We start from the raw sequence: 14,839 nt of genomic DNA, 5'->3' as shown, positions 1-14,839 counted from the left end.
TGGACTGGCCTTTGTTCGTACTGCTTAAGGTTAGCACCTGCTAGAGCAGAGTGTCTTCATTCATCCTACATAGCACTTAATGCAGTTCTTCCCTGAAGCCTGTGCAGTTCCTGCTTCACCTTAAGATATCATTATTTTATCTGTTTAGTTCAGATTGTTTGGATTAACATGAGGTTTACTCTCCTGAATGATATGTTCCATGTGTGCTGGGGTATGGCATGAAAACATCTGCAGAACTTTCTTGGATAGCATTGTTCTGAGTTTAAACTGATTAGGTTTCTTCACTGTGTCTCCCGTCAACTGTTCTTTGGATGATGACTCTATTTTCTGGATTGGAGTGAGCCAAAAAATTGAATGGAGGCTCAGCTGATAATTTCAGTGCTGTAGGCAGTCAGGACCCAGTATTCAGGCATGTTCTTTGATCACCTCTTATTTGTCATCTCCTTGACTTTGGACCTTGAAGACCTGTGGCATTTCAAGGTTACCTGAGTATGGCTTAGTTTGGCTACTGTACTGTCCAAAAACTGCAGCAACTCCAAAGTTGTTCTCAAACGCATCAGTTCTCTCAGTCTCTGTAGCAGAAAGGACCGTTAGAGGGGTGGGAGGTAAAGCTGAGCCAGCAATTTTAGCCAGCTGGTTTGAACCTGCTGCTGCATGTCTATAAAAGTTTCCTGTAAAGCAGCCAGAGACTTCTCCCTGTGTATTCCCTGGCAAGAAGTTTATAAGTTGTGCAAATTAGCATTCTTTAGGCATCCATTTGAAGTCCCCTGTAGGTGCATAAAAGGGCACAGAGAATGTGAACACTTCTTACTACAGATAAATACAATTACGATGAATATGATATTTATTTATCAATGCTCGTGAACAGAGACATCTTAGATTTTTATGTGTTTGTTTGTTTGGTTTGTGGGGTTTGTTGTTGGTTTTGGTTGGGTTGTTTTGGGCTTGTTTGTTTGATTTTGAGGTATAAAAACCATGCTCAGATGTCCCAGATAATAAACCCAGTGGATTGAAGTTAGTCTTCATCTTTTCTCATCAGGTTCATGGTAGTAGGGAAACCTATAGCCATTCACCTAAAACCATTTAGAATTAGAATTCTTGTCTGGACCACAGCTGGACCATTTGCACTGTGCTCCATTTATTCCATAGGTTACTCATTCAGGAAGGAATGTGCAGCTAGTAGACACTTGAAATCTATGTGTTTTCAGTTTTGAAATCCTAGCTAGTTGCTTCCAGGTCATGAATGTCATAGGGGAAAGTTCAGGAAGACCTGTGATGCAAAATGTGATTAAAGATGTTAAATACTCAGTTCTTCATTTTAGAGAAGCTTGTTTATGTCATTAATCACAGAATGGTTGATGCTGGAAGGGACCTCTGGATATCATCTAGTCCCGCTAAAGCAAGTTCACCTAGAATAGGACACACAGGATTGTGTCCGGGCACCTTTTGAATATCTCCAGGGAAGGAGACTCCACAACCTCTCTAGGCACTCTTGCAGTACTTTGTTACCCCAAAGTAAAGAAGTTTTTCCTCATATTCAGCTGTAACTTCCTGTGTTTGTTCATGTCCATTGCCCCTTATCTTGTTGCTGGGCACTACGGAAGAGTCTGACCATATCCTCTCGACACCCACTAATGTTCACTCCTAATCCATATCTGAGGGCGCTTCTACACTTACCTCTTAACAATAAAAATCTGGACTCTTAACAGTTTTCCAGCAGGGTAGATTAAAAAAGCTAAATTTTGAAGACTACGAAGTCAGCAACTTTAGTCTTTAGCTTATAGTTTGCAAAATACTTTTTGCTTTCAAAAATAGCAAAGGGTTAGATAAAAGCATGAATGCCCAATGTGAAACCTTGAAACAAGCTTGTTTGTCTTTATCTCTAAAGAGAGGCCCCTACACTTATGTCTTCCCTTGCCCCACACACACATATTAAATATTAGTTCAGGGTGATTTGCTTCCTTCCCAGATGGTAGAGCACACCAAAGAAGGCAAGATTAGAGTTCACATCTTTCCGTCTTACAGGTGTAAGGTCTAGTAATCATGTCTTTCATTTCTAATAATTATAATTTTCATTTGTGGTGCATCCAACAGCAACATCAACCTTAGGATGGAATTTGCTAGAACTCTCACATTCTTAATATAAGAATCTCTGAAATTCAGTGTGTTTCCCTGATGCTGCAAGAAGGAAAATCCCAGGACCATGATCCAATTTGACACAAAAAGAAACAGTTCTTCCTCACCCTAAACAGACCTGTTGGATCATTTAATCCTGAAAAATATTTCCTCCCTGCTGATAAGAAGACCAGAGTAATTTTTAATAGAATGGCCAACCCTAGATATGGACTATAGGGACAAGAAAGCAGTTGCTTCCATTATTGCTGCCCAATAAGATGTTAGCATTTTTAACAACACAGTGTTGTTTATGCTGTAATTTTATTATGTATCTCATGGTATTTTGTGGCTTTTACAAAAGTCTTCATCTAAGGTGTCTGACTGACATCCTCAGTCTCAGTCCAGTTTTAATCTATTTTTATCGTCTTCTAAAGTAAGATTTGTCTAGTTATGATATCTTGAAAAATTGTAGATATGGTGCACCTTTCACTCTAGTGTTTGAAAAACATATGAGAACTACTAATGTTATTTTGCAATTTTAATAGCACTTTAAATCTTCAGTAATCCCATGATTTTTTAAGACTGAAATTGGAATACCTTTATTTAACAATATGATGGTACAAATAAAAGTTTAAACAGTTGTCTAGATTTTTTTAAATGATAGTACGGTACTCATATTCATATTGAGACTGTTGTTAAAAACATACTCAAAATATAATACTTCCATAAAGAACTTTTCCCTTCAATAATAAAAACTTTTTTCAATGTAATGTCATTTCTTTGTGCTTTCACCAATGCAGAAAAATTTGGATCAAATTAATTTTTTATGTCAACTAATTTGGCAGTTCAATTACAGTAGTTTCATTTATTTTAATTTTTTTCCATTTTAAGTAAATCTGATGAAATAGTTTATTTGAAGTACATCAAAAGGTTGATTTTGATTTTTCTTATTTTAGATTATTATGTCATGCAATGAAAGACCATATAGTGCGTGTCGCAAATGAAGCAGAATTTATTTTGAACCGACAAAGAGCTGAAGATGTCCACAAGCATGCTGAGTTTGAGGTAAGCCTGAGAGCCGGTCCATTTCTGATTCTCTCTTTTCACTCACTTGTTACCTAGACCGTAACCCCATACAATAAGAATTTTTTTTTTCTTCCAAGGAAGAAATTTACATTGAAAGCATTTCAAAACTAGTTTTTAAGAGCTTTAGTAAATGTCAAACACAAGGAATGAGTTTAATTTTTCACCTTGTCACTGAAATTCATAAAAGTATTTACAGCTTGAAGAAAAGCCTTAATCAGAATATCTAATCTGATATGGCGGACCCTTAGGTTCACAAAGAACTTTACTGATTTATTGAAAATAGTAATGCAAATCACATTAGTAATTTTTTTTTTGTTGAGTTTTATCAACAGTATGAGTTCAGTAAGTAAAGCAATTCATACACTTACGATACTTCATCAAAAATAAGAAATAGAAATGTTTTATCAAACGAACAGTATTTTAAGGTCATTTTGTTAGAAAGTCTCAAATTTTGGAGCACTCTAGAACATTCACCTGCTATAATTTATATATTGAAATACAATATTGTATATCTTTCTTGCTAGTTAGGAATCATTGACCATTGACATTAAGACTGTTTAAAATGTCTATTCAGTATTGAAAGAAGTAACAGAGCAGCTGACTCCCATAACTCTTTAATGTCTATAATTCTTATTCTGAAAAGGAATTAGCATTCAATCGGTTTTTTTCATCAATGAATGTTGCAGTATGCAATTTAAATTACATGGTTTGAAAGTGATCCAAATGTAAAGAAAAACTGTTATAAAACTCGTTCAGTTTAGCAGATTTTCAATTATTTATACAGAATTAATTTTGTTCCTATAAGAAAAAATCATACAGAAATGATGGAGCAAAGTTAAAACTTCATTTTTGACATGACTTTATCAAATATGGGTTTGCATTTTTATGGTGTTTTATACATATCAGTATCACTGGGTTTTATCATTTCCAAACCTGCCTTGTGTTGGCATACATTTATGTAGATGTAAGTATAAATGTGCAAACATACATTTCCACGTTTTAATGCTCAAATGACCTAACATTAAGATAGACTGACATAGTATTTATGATAATAAATAGCTGTATCAATTTATTCATCTGTCAGAAAATGTCAACAAGCAGCTGGTGGCTAGAAATAGGATCCAGTAATCTTAGTTTTGATGAAGTTTTTATCTTCTTGAAACAGCTCTCTTAAATGTGCACTTTGATGTACTAGTTCTTGTGCTCCTTGACCTAGCTGAAAAGTGTGAGACATAGAGATATCTGTTGTCATTTTGAATACACATAACCTTTACTTCATTTTGTCAGAGCAGACAGCAGACACTTGTCGTTTGGGATTGCAACAACTTTATTACCAAGTTTATGCTGGATATTTTGAACATAGGTAAAATCACATTTACAATTAAGTGTATGTCAGAGTGAAGTTTCATATTGCCTCAACAATAAATAACATTTGATATTTATCAGAGCATCATGCAGTAACCTAAGATGACAATGGAAGATTGAGTTATCTGCTCTTTGAAGAATACATTGAGGTATAAGATCTGTCAGAACTCTAGACAGAATGAGAATATTCAATTAACTTCCAGCTTCTGTTAGCAAATAGGATTTAGAATATTAACTAAATTCCCTAAAGGAATAGACTTAAGTCAATCTTATTGTCTGGTGAAGAAAACAACATTTTTCGTATATGAAAATTTTCATTACATTTGTCACCTGAAAAGCCTCAGATAAACATTTTAGATGAGTAGGATAAAAACTGCACATCATAAAAGAAAATTATGAATGTAGACTGTGTTAAATGCGAAATTCCGAGGTACTTAAATAAGGTGATGATCAAAGTCTGAAAGAATGTTTTATAGATGGTCTTTAATAATGGTGTGAATACAACTGAACATTTTACTATTCATCTACTTGAAAGCAGTAGGGACAAAGAAATTTCTGGTAGTTTTCTGTTACGTAATTGTAAATCTGTCCTTTTGTTCTAATAGGCTGTATTGGTATAAGTTCTGGGGTTTAGTACATGTTAATAATTGCTCTCAGCTAGAGATGTGGGGGGATATTTTATTTTTATCCTTTAAACATTAATTGAATCATAATGGGTGAAATTATTTGGTCCAAGCTGCACCAAGTTACTGTGTCTCCTGTGTAGTGGGGAGGCCCTGAACCAGCATCTAAAGTTTATCCTGTGACTCATAGTCAGAGCCAGGGAAACTCATCCCAGAGTGGTTGCTTCACAGTTAACTATTGTTTTGTTGACCTTTGTAATTGTTCAGGAAAAAAAATGAAAATTTAATTTTACTGTCCAATGAGCTGGTGAAATATTAACCTCATTACTAAAGCAGATCATTGTACTAATTGGTGCTTCCCTGTACAAGAAGATAAATTGAAAAATGAATTAACCCTTTATGAATTTGTGTAACCATTGTTCTTTTCCAGATAGATTACTTGAAATAATGTCTGTAAACATAATGGAAAGACCACTGTTAAAATCTTATTGAATGCTAATGTGATCTGTACTAAAAAGGTAGCGTGCAGAAATATGAAGAATAAAATACAATTTAGTATGAGGTTAATTTTAATTGCTCTTTTGAATCCTAGAAAATTGGATTCTATTCAGTACTGTGTTTCAGCATTGAGTGTTGGTTAAACGTGCACAATAACTGAGTGCAATAATGTCCCTTAAAAGGTATTTTTTAAATTAGCTGCTTTGAGAATAATCTAGCCTTTTAAATTTATACCTAGAAAGTTATAGTGGATTTTTTTTTAATTACTCTGGCTGCATTCCCTTCCTTTGGACATTTTTAAAGAATTTTACTAGGAGGAGAAATTGAGTTTGAATTTAACATGATTTTGACAAAATAAATGGACAAATATTGTGTTTATTATACATAAAGAAAGGATTTATCAAAAAAAACCCCACTATAGAATGTTTACAGTTTAGAAACAAATTTGCATGAAGTCCAATAACCACAGCATTTATTTTAGAGGTAGTTTTCTCTTAAAGGAAACATGATGAAAATATTAGATTTTTTTCCAGTTTAAAAGATGAGCAATTTTTTATCCATTATGGTTTTTAAAGTGGTAATATGTTATGAAATTTTTTCACGTTGTGATATGAAATAGAAAATGTACTCCTTAGTTTTGTAGTTAAAGGAGTTCCTATTTAGCACCCTTAGTAATAAAATAATCAAAGGGCTTTTTAATTTTAGGTCTTAATGTAATTTAAAAATCAAAATCAGTGTACGTAATTTTTTTCTTGTATATTACGCTATGTATGTTATACCCGTATTTATACCTGAGAACACATGAAACATTTCCCACGAGATGCTAACTTTTAATGCGTATCCATGGTCACACATATACACACAGAGATATATGGCTAAATGTGTTTTTTTGCAATTCTGTTGTCTTTGCCCTTGGTATTTCAATTTTTACATGATCTAAGTGAATGCTTTTTCATGGATAGTGTATACTAGGAGAACCATTTCAATGGAATGGTATGACTTTGTCCTCTGAAAAGTATTTTAATGGGTTCTTGTAGCATTTAAAGAGTTTTAGTAAATAATATTTTAAGGCAATTCTAAATATCCTGTCTTTTATAAAGTGGATGTGCTTTCATTCCTAGTCGCAGTGTGCTCAGTATGCTGCTGACAGAAGAGAGGAGGAGAAGATGTGTGATCACCTCATCAGTGCTGCTAAGCATCGAGATCATGTTACAGCCAATCAGCTGAAACAGAAGATACTCAACATACTAACAAATAAACATGGTGCCTGGGGAGCCGTTTCTCACAGGTAACTTGCAAATGTAAAATGTGTGGGGCTTTAATCGTTGCTTTCAAAATTTAAGAGAAGCAGGCATTGTATAACTGAAATATGAATGTATTAGGAACTTTAATGTACTTAAATGTAGCATGTGCAAAGCTCAACATAACTAAAGTGCAGCTCAATTCTGCAGGTATTCCTGTTTAAAAAAATTAATTTTAAAAATATGTTAAATATATAATTTCTTCCATACGTAGCTGATGTAGTGTTTGAGGTTTTAATCAGGACTCTATTGAGTACTGTTTTTAAAAGTGCATTCTATTCGAAGGTGAAATTAAACATTTTCATATATCATGCAAAAAATCAGAGCCTTGCTCTTCTGAATCACAAAAATAGCCAGTGGCTAAGGTGCTGACCCTCATGCGGAAGACTTGAGCTGAAATTGCTCCTTTCCTTCATTCAGAGCCAGGTCTTGAACCTGAATCTGTCATGTGACTGCCTGTCTGCAAAAGTAGAGACTGCCAAGTCTCTCTCTTGTTTGTTCATTCTAGCCACAAATATTTGATTATTTATTCAGAGTGAAACAAACAAAAGAAATCAAGGTAGTCCTGCTCCCAGATACCCAGAATTTTACAGCTTGATTGTCTGCTTAAGTCCTATTTAAGTCTACTCTGAGTCAGGCAGAGCAGAACAGAAAGTTCCCTCATTCCTGAAAAACCTTTTCAGTAAGAAACTAGTTGAAATGGATAGACTAATGCAAAAACTTTTTTCTAGATATATATTCTTTAAAAATATATTTTTGTTTAGATTGACTACATATCTAAGGTTTAAGCCTATTAGAAAAGTTGTCAAGTAGTTTATTTGATGTCAGAAATAAAGTTTAATAAATACTACATATATTCTTCATTCTTTTTGTAATTCTGGCTAGTTGGTTCTTGCAGTTATACAGTGTTTAAAAAAACCTGAAATTTTTTATAAAAAAACCTGAAATTTTTTATATTCATTATCTAAAGAAATCACTCTTTCCTGAATGATAATGGAGATGTATTTATTTTTTAAGGTGTGAAAAAAAAGTGTGAAAATTCAATCTTACAGAAACTCTGCAGTCTAACACCAGAAACATTCTGGTGGAAATTACAAAAATGATGAGTAGAAAATTGTGATATGGTTAATTCAAAACAGTCTTAGTCCATAAGGGATGCTCATGTTATCTCTAGTTGAGGCTTAAAGCTATGTGTCTGGAGAGTTGAGCATGATGAAAATAAATGCAAGTTTCAATCCTTTTAATGTCTTTGAATAACGAATAACAATTTTTTAATAATGTTGTTGCTCAAGTTTGTGAATGGCTGCAGCCACTTTGCAGGCTTCAATCAGTTCCTGGTCACTAACTTTTCCATGAAACTCTCTCTTCCTAGGGCTAGGTAACTTTTATCTCAAGGATTGTTTATGGCATCCTTAAAGGGCAACAGTCCATTGCTGCAGCTTTTTTTTCTCTTAAGTCCATGATAGTTTTTGATGGACCGTAACACAGCTTGACACCTGTGAGAAACCTATCAAATTTCATATACCAGACAAAAGAAACTTATTTTATCCCTGTCATACCACTTCACCGATGTACCTGCTTCTCAGTTACTGGCAGGGCTGCTTTCCCGTTTTGGTGCTTGCTGTGTTAGGTGAAGCTGTTGGCTTCATTATGTTTTAGCTGCAGGTAGCTGCTTAACCTGGAGAATGGGGGACATGATGACAGCACAAGGTCTCCTAGTGGGGTTCCCTCTTTGAAGGAGCCAAGTGGAAGCAAATGGCCTTGCACTGGAGGTTTTGCCATGTGTGCCATGGCAGCTTTGTGCTCCAGCACACAAGTGCACCTTCTGTCATGGGACCTAGTGGATTGTGAATGGGAAGGACTAGGATGACAACAGGGAAAGGGAGATGCCCAGTGAGAGAGCTTCTGAGCCTTGTTAGGGACTGAGGTCATTCATTCTTAGCAGGCAGATCTGAAAGCCATCAAGGGCAGAAAATGGAGAGAGGTCTCATTAAACTCCTCAGGCACAGAAGGCATAAACTGTTTTTAGTTAGGTAGCTCCTCCAATACTCCATCCAATATGATGAAAATTGAGATGGGTTCCAAAATCATACACACCTCTGGTCTTGGCTGGCAGGAGACAAAACAGGACTCAAGTCTCTGGTTTTAGTTCCTGACAAACATTTGCAGCATTAGCAGATTCTTTATTGACTGTACCCCAGGAGATACAGCCTGACTGAAATACAGAGTTACTTTAAAACAAATGAAAAAACCCAGGTTATCATTCCAGACCTCTAGACCTCTGTAGTGATTCCATCATTTCTGTCAGGGAAAGTGTTCCCAGTTCTGAAAGTGCACTGATGGTCTCCTGTTCACCTTAGGAGCTGAAGACCCTTCATTGAAATGGTGAATTAAGGAGATTGTCCTCAGGCCCAGAAGGGGCAGGGGAAGAAACAGGTAGCCACTTCTGCACAATAAATACTTGGGTAATAGGAATGCCTTTGACATCCAAAATGGATTAGATAATGGTAAGAAAATATTTGGGTGAACATGAGTGTGATTCTTCAAAGCTTCAGTTCTCTATTACATACACAGCTGCAGCTACTGAATTACTGATAATTGTACTCATACATAGAATCATAAAATCATTTAGGTTGAAATGGATCTCTGAGATGATCAAGTCCAACCATTAACCTAGAACTGTCAAGTTCCTCACTAAATAATTTCCCTAAGTACCACATCTACAGTCTTTTAAATACCTGCGGGAATGATGGCTCAACCACTTCCCTGGGCAGCCTGGTCCAATGTTTCACAACCCCTTTGGTGAAGAAATTTTTTCCAAATATCTGATCTAAACCTCCCCTGGCACAACTTGACACCTTTTCCCCTTCTCCTATATGTTTTTGTTTATCTCTTCTCAAGATAAACAATTTTTAACTTCTTTAACATTGATGCTCATGTTGCAAAATGTTATGGTCTTATTTTGTCAAATATGACCCAACTGCAGAGAACCTTTTTTCTTGTGTTTGCAGTTCAAGGCAATGAGCTTGTAAGCCTCCCCAGCTTTTGTATCTGTGTGTTTTGTCTTTGCAGAAAGCAGCAACCAGCATTTACTATTTAATCTGTAGGTGCCACAAAGTTTACTCTTTTTTCATTAAGAAACAAAGAGACTATTAAGAAACACAGAAGGCTAGTACTGAGAGGAAAAACAAGAGGTTTGATGAGTGAAATATTATAGTATTTTTAAATTATGAAATTTAAGTATATTATCATAAACTGTTCTCAAAATCTTTGAAGAAAGAAGAATGAAATTGAATGGTATGAGTCAACAAAATATCATATGAAACCTTCAATTCCAAGTTCCATTATAGTTACATATAGATAGCTTAAATAAAAATAACATAAAATCATAGGTGACTTGCATTTCAATTAGCTTCCTGATTATCTATGAATTTATGAAGGTGAAATTAATTACAGGCAAATGCTCCACAACTTAAATACCTACAAATGCAGTTACAATGTACAACTAATCCATGTCCATACATTAATCAATCAGTAGAGTTTGAGTTGGTCTGAAAACCTCTTACTCTTTCATCTCCTGAATAGAAATAGTAAATAAGAGTTTTGTAAAAAAAAAGTTAGTTTTTATTTCTTGTCAGTGCTAGCATGTTTCCTTTATGTCTTAATGTGAAAACCAAAATTCATTTGGCTGGTTTCTTGCAAGTGTGAGCATCAACTCCTCTACAACAAACGGAAATTACTGAATCATCTGATTTTCCTCTACATATCTCAGACAAAGAATAATAGATTTCAAAATAATTCTCATTATTTTGTTACAAATCCTCTTTGTGCCCTTAAACCAAACTAATTCTGTTTTTCACATTTTGGCAATTTGACACTTTTAGGTATCTCCATAATAGCTTACCCTAAACATACTGGTTTTCCTGTTTTTAATTTTAGCATTATACCAAAATTAGAATTCTGCAGGTTTTTCCAATTCAGATGAGAAATTGATTAGTTGGTTATTTCTTTGATGCATTGCCACTTATTCAGAGTGGATATGCAACATTCTATTTCCTTGAACTCAGGAAGAATCAAATAGTGTGTTTCATAGCTTAGCATTCAAAGCTTCCTTAAGCCAGCACTTACCCTTAGCTTTTTTCAGGGTTATAGTTTTCATGTCACAACATATGCTTCCTTCTGTCTTCTCTGTCAGCTTCATATGGCACTTCTCTTCCTCCCCATCTGCTTCCCTCCCCATACACATCTTTCTTTAAAAAAAAAAAAAATTAATGAAACTTGTCTGTACACACAGTTCGAATTCCTTATCAGCCATATGCATGCCTGTGTTTTGGGCCATAAGCTGTTACTGTATTACTTAAGCTTCTTGGTTTTATCAGATATCTCAACTTTTCAAAAACTTTTATTCAAGAATACTGTATATGAAGCTCTACCTTACAGTTTCTATAGGTTTAAAGCAATCTGGGGCAGTAAGAAGAGTTCAGCATTCCAATTAGTGTTCTAATCTAAATACAAAGTGCTTATCATAGATATTTTCACATGATCAGTTTTGATATTCACAAGAGTCCTACTATAATGAGAAAAATTATATTTAAAAATGAGACTTGGTTCTCCTGCTTTCTGTGATTTGAAGAACGAGGTTCCACCTACATTAAAGCACTTTACAAAGAGCAAGTATACAAGGGCTTTTTCTGTTCAAATCCATCTTTGGTTAAACTAGACACCCATAACAAATTAATCATTCATGGTGGAGGGCAGAGCTGTCAAACTCATTCTGTGGTGAAGACCAAATTCGTCTGGGGAGACAGGCTTGAAATAAAAAGTTTCTTGCCAGACAGCTAGTTCTGCCTCTCACTACGTGACACGTGTAACACGTGCTTCTGCAGAGACTTGGTTCTGCTGGGGGCTGAGAACAGAAAGAGAACTCCCCTTTCCCAAACCTATGGGGCTTGGTAGTTAAATAAGTTGATTCTGGCACAACACTGGTTCTAAACCAAATATTTCCATTTTACAACAAAGGAGGCCAGATCACAGGAGTTTAGTACAAAATTGTTTCCCTTACAGCCAGCCTTTGGAATTCTCTAGTTCCATCTCTATACTAGCTGCTGTCTTAGGAACTTCAGAGAAGCACAGAACCTATCCTGTCGACCACTGCAAATCGGCTTCATCTGGTTTAGCTATTCATTCAGTTCTGGATCATTTTAACTGCTAGACATAAATTACAAAGGCAGCTGTAGAAAGTGGAAAAGATGTAGGACAAAATCCTGTCTACTGGATCCAGAAGCATGTTTGACATGCCCACTGTTAGAGGGCTTCTTAAGGTTCTGCAATTTTCCACATTCTCTGTAAGGACTATGAATTTTTTGTTTCTGGAATTGGTGGGATTTTTTTTTCCTCTGCAGAATATATACTTTCAGATTGGCCTATTAGAACTACACACTTTAGCTTGGTCATTAGCTATCCTGTTACAAGTTCCAGATATTTATTTCTGAGATGATTTCATCACAACAAAACGTTTAGAAAATGCTTTTCTGTCTTCTGTTGTTTCTACTTAGCTGCACTACTTGAGATACTTTGAGATCAGCAAATTTGTCAGCAGCTTTCACATTTTCAGTCCGGTATTAGTCATCCTTCTATAGCAGGATTTAAACATAGATATGAGTGAAATGATTTTGCTAGTCTGATCACTCTTTTGTGGTATTTGACATTGCAATCTACTCTAACTTTCTTACTATGTTTTCAACTTTGTGGCTTCTCTAAACCCCCTACCCATTACATACCCTCTTTCTTCCTCTCTCCCTGAATGCTTACCACTGTGGTGGAAGGCAGAGAGTATTTGAAGAAGTTCTTGCTAATGGTGCTGTGTCATTTAACAAGCATGATGGAAAAAGGGGGATAGAAGAATTCTGTATTCTTTTCTAATAATGGGAGGTTAAGTGTAGGGTGCTATTTACAGCATAGAGATACCTGCCAAGAAAAGAGTGTCGTATAACCAGAGATGGGCTGTACAAGTGATTGCACAGTTTGCTTATGTGAGATTTATTCAGTTCTGTATTTGTGCAAGGTTACTCATTTAACTGTTTCAAATTGCGATGCTGTTCTATAGATTTTTTCCCACATCTGGAAGAAACCTCTTAAGAAAACATTTTCTTTGGAAAGAGGTAGTGTTTTCCGATGTTGAGAAACGTGGTAGTCAGGGAAGACTTGTTCAACTCCACGGAAAGACTTGTTTATCTCTAGGAAGTACAATACATTGTATTTCATATTAAAGAAGGAAGGCTTCTGCATTTTCTTTCACATTATTACTTCTGCATTAAGATTTTTTTTCTTCTTTACTCTGTTTTTTTTTCTACTTTGCTTCAAAATATTCTCTGTTTCTGCTTAAATTTGGTTTTCTCCTTTTGTTTCATGGCAAACACAAAGAAGAAAGTTTTGTGAATTTTGGTTTTCTTTATCCTTAGGAACAACAGATCTTTAAATGTCAACTGGGACAGTAATCAGAATACAAACCCAAATTGCATACAGTCAATTTGTACATATAGTGACTGGTTTGTTAAGGAGTTTGCTCCTTCTGAAGTCTAGCCACAGAGCTAGCATGTGCATGCACATGCAGCCATTCAACTTCCAGGATACCAGTCACAAGAACAGCCATAATAGTTCAACCTGTGGTCCATCTAGCCCTGTAACCTGTCTTCAGCTGTAACTGAATGATTAAGAAACAGAAAGACAGGACAAGTATTAGGTGGATAGGTCCATCTAATACTCACTCAGAGTCCTTGAATTTTCCACTTAGAATTTCCTGAGGAATCTCAAATTCAGACAGTTGATTTTGAAGTTTCCATATCTCAGTAGGCCCTCAATATCCAGCTGCCTTTCTTCATGTTTTCCTCTAGTTCCTGCAGCAAAAAACAAGCTCTGCAGTGGTTATCAGAAGACTGGACTAACAGTTGCCAGTACTGGACAATGTTCCTAACATCTGTGCTCCTTCTTTCCTCCAATTTAGATAGAAGTAGAAACTCAGTAAAAACCATGAGGGAGGAATTTAATATTAGGCAGATAACACTTTCCTCACATGATTATAATATTTTCTCACGTCTATTTAGTAATACCTGTGCAATATAGCAGCAGATTTCCCATCTTCCCCATATGTAAGAGCAGAAAGCAAAGAATAAAAAAGGAAAAAAACCCATAGATATGAAGACTGAATAAGAAAATTTTATGCTTTTAAGAAGGCTTTATTTTCTCAGAAATGAAAATTCTGTGGTTCGTCTTTTATTTTCTGATATAAAATGGTTAAGAAAGGTCCTATTTTTAAGTCACAATAGGCTGCTTTAGTACCATTACAATACAGGGTTCTTTCCTATGAGATGCTTCAAGTAGATTACAGAAGATGAACGTAAAGTTGTTTTTCTAAGAGAAATATGTAGTATTTCGATAGACTTCTCAGACATTTTTTGTTGGAAACATCAGAAATGTGCAGTTTAACCAGAAGTGAAAACCCAGTGCAACAATTTTGATTCCCTTTGTCTCAAAACCTTAATGTCTTGTACTTTTTTATTTAAAGTGTATTTATGTCCAACCATACCACTGTAAAATAATTTGAGACATTCAGAAGAGGGTTTGGAAATGAACTGGAGATTAAATCATCTTCGGACACTGAGGAAGGTGTAGTATGGGACATCCCAATTGCATGTTTTGAATCCCACTTTCTTTGAGGGAGGGGAGAGTGGAATTCTGCAGACACCTCAGAAAACCTGTTCCATTTCTTTGAGAGATTTATATTTGAATTTGTATGTGCATTATAGGATCATTTTCTTTGCTAAAAATTACAATAGTTACAATAGTTATACC

At 35.3% G+C, this 14,839-nt stretch overlaps 1 protein-coding gene across 4 annotated transcripts in view; it reads left to right on the top strand.

The window, feature by feature from the left end:
- Positions 1-14,839, top strand: part of NBEA (neurobeachin) — a 477,681-nt gene that overhangs the window by 248,458 nt on the left and 214,384 nt on the right. For all 4 annotated transcript variants that reach the window (XM_032678783.1, XM_032678782.1, XM_032678781.1 and 1 more), the window contains 2 exons: positions 3,072-3,180; positions 6,809-6,975. In XM_032678783.1, the coding sequence (XP_032534674.1) occupies positions 3,072-3,180; positions 6,809-6,975 (276 nt within the window). The remainder of the gene's footprint in view (positions 1-3,071; positions 3,181-6,808; positions 6,976-14,839) is intronic.

Source organism: Chiroxiphia lanceolata, chromosome 2 (genome assembly GCF_009829145.1).
Source record: "Chiroxiphia lanceolata isolate bChiLan1 chromosome 2, bChiLan1.pri, whole genome shotgun sequence".
Lineage (NCBI taxonomy): Eukaryota > Metazoa > Chordata > Aves > Passeriformes > Pipridae > Chiroxiphia > Chiroxiphia lanceolata.
Note: the sequence above shows the minus strand (reverse complement) of the source record. Positions and strands in the feature narration are given on the sequence as shown.